Source organism: Fulmarus glacialis, unplaced genomic scaffold (genome assembly GCF_000690835.1).
Source record: "Fulmarus glacialis isolate BGI_N327 unplaced genomic scaffold, ASM69083v1 scaffold29627, whole genome shotgun sequence".
NCBI lineage: Eukaryota > Metazoa > Chordata > Aves > Procellariiformes > Procellariidae > Fulmarus > Fulmarus glacialis.
The window spans coordinates 1-5128 of record NW_009223037.1 but is presented as its reverse complement, the minus strand read 5'-3'; the positions used below and the strand labels follow the sequence as shown (position 1 = coordinate 5128).

The following is a 5128-nucleotide window of genomic DNA, read 5'->3' as shown; positions in this document are numbered from 1 at the left end:
CTCCCATAGTATTTAGATTAAACAGCATCTCTAGAAGCTTTAAAGAATCTGAAGATACAGGAGAGTTTCTTTCGATCACTAGAGATGAACATATCGTGCGAGAAACATGTAACTCCACTTGGGTCCAGACTCTTCACTGCACAGCTGACCTTTCCAAGACTCAAAACTCTTCTCTGATGAGCACAGTTCGCTGTTGCTCACATTTGAAAAGAGAAGGGAGCGGGGCAGTAACTCTTCACGGTTTATCCGTATCATCACGGAACACGAAGTAAAATTTCTATCACTCTGGTTTAAATTTGTGAAGGTACTGTTCCTCGATGACATGCTTTCTTCTGCTGCAAGCTGACGTACATCATTAAGTCCTAATGAGCAATGCTGGTTTACTGACTTAGGTTGAGGTATAAAGACAAATTTGTTCTTATAATTGCTTTTTCTTCTCAGATCTCAGCCTACTCAGTGCCTTGCATGAAGATGGCAAAAAAGCTGGTGAAAAGTGCACATTTTGACTTCAAAAACAGTATAAAATTATTCAGAATGCACATGGCAGCAACCAGTAACCTGTGTCTTTAGGAATATTGTTTATTTGTTTTTGTAAACAACCCCATTTTTAAACAAATTAAAAATACATTGGAAAGTCTCTCTCTATATATATACACAGTACATGTTCAAACTTCATTGTGATGCCATGGTTTAAGCAGAAAAACAGAGTTCTTGACCCAAAACTCAGCTGCAACAACTACCTTCGGCAGTACAGCACACCGTGCTGCCGAGACCCGGCCCCTTCAGGAATACTTCATTTGTTATTTATCACCTGAACCGTTTTCCGGCCGTAGTGGTAATAGCTGTACGCAGACGTTACCGTTGTGAAAGCTGTGATGCACCTTTGGGGAAAATAGTTCCTGTAAGTCACTTGAGTCTAAGTACGATAATAAAAAGCGTTATTTTTAAGTGTCTTTCCTACTTTTCACTACAGTCAAGGACTATATCCTACAGAAACGCAGTTTACAGTTTATATGCTGAAATTCAGCACTAAGTGGAGGATTAGATAAACAAAGGAACTGCCATCCAGCACTACATAGCATGCTTCTGTTTAACTGCATACTCGGCCAAATTTTTACTGTATTAGCACTTGTTTTAGAAAAAGGAAGACAAAAGATTCAGTATTTGTAGCCTACATAATTTTTACGAGCTTGATAACTGACTGATGTGAGAAACTATCCCTTGGTAGTATGAAAGGGGAGAGTTCAAATCATACAAGACTTGAACTTACCATTTTACCAAAGCTAAAGCGCAAGTTTCTGCTTCAGCCTCTTTTGTTCCCTTCCCAGAAGCTGTGTAATAACCATATATATTTCTAAGTTAGCAGTGCTCCTCTGAGTCAAAGGCTGACACCATTCAGGTGTGAGCCACCGCTACAGTCCCGCTCCTCTGTGACCGCTGCCCTTCCTGGACACACTGCCGGACTCATCCTGGTCATTTTTGAGTGTTTATAGAGGACCCTGGTAAGTGACACCTAGTGTTTCTCCATTACTCACAACACGGTAACTCTCTCAGAGTCCCAGGCAAGCAGCAAGGTAAGCGTCTTTCACAGATGCAGTTCCAGATTTGGCTTTCCAACAGGATGAAAAACCACATTGACTGTTAAGACCAAGGTTCCTACTTCCTTAAAAGCTTGGGTTTTGCGTTTGGTTTTCGTTTTTTTCCTCTAGAAGACAAGTTACACTGGATTTTCTGCTACTTTAAGTTAGTAAGTAATTCTGCTATCTGCTGTTCAAGCCTCTTTGTTCTTAACTCTTACCTAACTGCTCAGGAGAAATAACTGCACTTGTAACACCTGCCGTCAGCTACAATTCAGATTCAGATACAGTTCAGATCTCCAACGCTAACAGTGAAAGGAACAGCCATTATTTAGGAGGTGTTTAAGCTTCTGTATGCCTGTTTTCATTCAATCCCTCCCCTTCCTTCCTATTGGCTAGCAGGAATCACCGATTTCTTCAGGTGCTTTTCAAAGAGGCTTCAGAAACCTAGATTTCAAGATAGCAGGTGCAGTATAAAGCAAAAATAAGAAAACACTTCCCGTCTATTTTTACTGATCAAGGTTGCTTTTTCAAGGACACTTACGGCATGAATAAAGAAAGAACCCATACAGCCTGTCTTCCCACTCCCTTCTTTTCTATTAATCTGAATTTATACTTTGCCTCTGTACACCATGTCTATTCTGAAGACTTGTTTCTTAGCTATTATTCCTGGATCTTAACTAGTTTCATTTGACTACTTTTTGCTTGTATAGTAAATTCAGTACCAATAAAAATCTAGCTCCTGTATCAGTTAAGAATAAACGTGTAAAAATACAGGGTCTATTACACCATCTCGGCACAGTTTTTTTGTTCCACAAAAATCTCAATTACCAGTTTCTGTAGGAGTACATTAAATTATCTGAAAAAAAGTGAAGAGATAAGTTACCATAACGTCTGCAGATATATGCTGTCCACATAATTGAAAACAGGAGCTGCTAAAGAAGCTGCCACCAAATACCGCTGTATTCATCTGATAAAAGCAAAATAGGGAAATGTGACCAAAATGAAGACGTGTACTATGCAAGGAATACCAATATACACTTTTATTACTGGTTTAAGTATTAGTCTATATCCAGAAAGTTTATTTAGAAACTTCTTTTAATGAAGCATCTTACGTACTCAAAATTAGCACGTGCTCTGACAGAGTATAGTTAAAAATTTTTCAGGATGTAAGTTGCCTCCAAATTAGTTGGCACTATTTTTAAACTGCACTCAGCAGCAGCAGCAAGCAGCGCCCACCTCCAAACTACACACCACCCCAAGCACTGAGGAGTTATCTTCTGTAACGAGTTACTACTCTTACCTTGCTAATGAATGTTGGTTTTAATTGGGCAGTAGCATAACAAGGGTTAAAATACCTACTGAGTGTTCTCTGTTGGGGGATAAAAGAGAAGAAAAAAAAGGCAATTCTAGTGTATTCAATTTGATATACGTCTTCACATGATACAGAAGAAAAGTCAATTGTAGCACTAAAGGATTATACTGCTCTTATATGATGTATTACACATCATACACAGGAAAAAAAGTTATCAGTAGCTCTGACTCATCTTTATGAAACCTATTTTCTGAAATACTGTTCTGCTTACAAATCTATCTGGCAAAAGAACAAGCACAGCATTATATCTTAGGCTATCCACCCAAGTTTAGAGCAACCATCAAGTCTCAAGATGAAAATCTCTTGGTTACAACTTCATTAAAGGCTTATTCATTTCTCTATACTTGTAAAAATACAATAGATTTCATAAACTTACCGGTGGAGAAAGAGTTTTGTATCGCACATAAAAAACAGCAGCAATGAGCGCTACATCCCTCAGAATAATCATGGAAGTAAGTGAAACTGAAAAACCAAGCCAACAGGATCTAGTGAAAAATCACGCCCATGATTAAAACCAAAACCAAACTAAAAAAGCACAAAACATGAAACAAGAAGAAATAACCACTCTCAACTTCTTCTGAACAGGTTTTATGTATGACTGAAGATTTTTAACATGACTTCTGAAAGGGCTTAATCTGAAGTCTTGAAAAAATCCAGTCTATGAGAAAGTTTTTGATATAGCTACTAACTGCTACTGCCTTAAAGAAAGTACATTTGAAAATGGCAGTACATGCTAGTTATTTTTGTATATGGCAGCACATGCTTTTTGTGAGGTCTATTGGGGGGCGGGGTTAAGTATTTAATAGGACCAAATAGCAAAGTGCAACTGACAAAGCAAGAGTTCCACGGGATACAGTTTTCCCTCCAGAAGCACAACAAATATTACTATACATAAAATTAGCTTCTTTACCTTATATAGTACATGCAAGTAATGACATTTCTCACCTGGGATAAGATTTGCACAAGTTAGGCTTACATAGAGCACACTGATGAGAATTTTATCAGCCAGAGGATCAAGAGCACTTCCCAAAGCTGATTTCTGATTAGCCCAGTTTCGTGCAATAAATCCATCCAACTAGGAAAAACAAATTCAATGTTTCTCCGTTAGAAAACTAAGAATAAAAATACCTTATATATGGTACTGTTACAAAGATACTTCATGAACGACATCACATAATACAGCTAGTTTAACTAAGATGAAATATGATACCTGTTAGCTGGTATTTGTATCATGCTTTTTTCACATTACATTCCAGATTCTGGAAGCCTCTGAACATACTCAATTCTCATTATTAAAAAGAAAAAAAAAAAAGAAAGGAAAAACAAAAGGGAAAAAGGAAAAAAGATAACTAATGTTCTAAAATTTACACAATTATTGTCATGATGGGTGCACCGGGTACACCTACATATGGTAACGGACCACTAGATGCATAAGCGCTGACTGGACAATGCCCACCTGGGGCTGGTCAGGGAACCCCGATATCCCCTTTGCTCCACCAGCACTAAGTCCCCTTCGGCTATCTGCGAGCTCCCTTCGCAATGTCGCAAAGGATGTATATACCATTTCTAGAAAACAATGAATATAAAAAACTAATCTGTTTATTTATTTCCATTCTACATTGGAGTCTAAATTTCAACGCATGTTAACGGGATCACGGTAACCCACGCTATCCCCAAAGTATTTCCAAACTGATGTAAACATACCAAATCCGTTACGCCAGCCAAAACAAAGACACCTAGTGCAACACTGAAATTTTCTTCAACAATCAAATAGCCTAAAACTGGCGCCAAACCCATTCTTGCCATTGACAGTATATTTGGGATCGTCCAGGGGTTTTCATACTGTAAAGCAAGAAAGCAAAAACTTCAGGCCAGGAAGGCAAACCCTAACTTGCATGTAACAGAATAAAAACCCCCCCTTTAAACCTGACTTAGCCAGAAAGCCTTCTAAGTTCTTGGAAGCAGCCTGCCGTTTGCGCAAGACACACAGACGTGGCCTTGAACTACTAAACATTAACTCAGCCTTCAGAAGGAAAATACGCCGCCACCGAGAGGCCCAAAAAGCTCTTGTTCGGCTGCAAGTCTGGGCGTGACACCTGCTTCCAGCAGGCAGCGCGACTTTTCGCTGTGCGACCCGGCAACAAGTGCTCCCCCTTGGGCCGCACCGCCTCGCCCC

At 39.2% G+C, this 5128-nt stretch overlaps 1 protein-coding gene across 1 annotated transcript; it reads right to left on the bottom strand.

Annotated features, from left to right (window-relative positions):
* Window positions 1-565: 565 nt before the first annotated feature.
* CRLS1 (cardiolipin synthase 1) lies at window positions 566-4792 on the bottom strand. Its single transcript, XM_009581666.1, is given in 7 exon segments — window positions 566-881; window positions 2464-2532; window positions 2534-2547; window positions 2881-2949; window positions 3329-3414; window positions 3898-4027; window positions 4657-4792. Coding segments are annotated over 7 exon segments (558 nt in total). The 5' UTR covers window positions 4759-4792; the 3' UTR covers window positions 566-793.
* Between the last annotated feature and the right edge of the window lie 336 nt (window positions 4793-5128).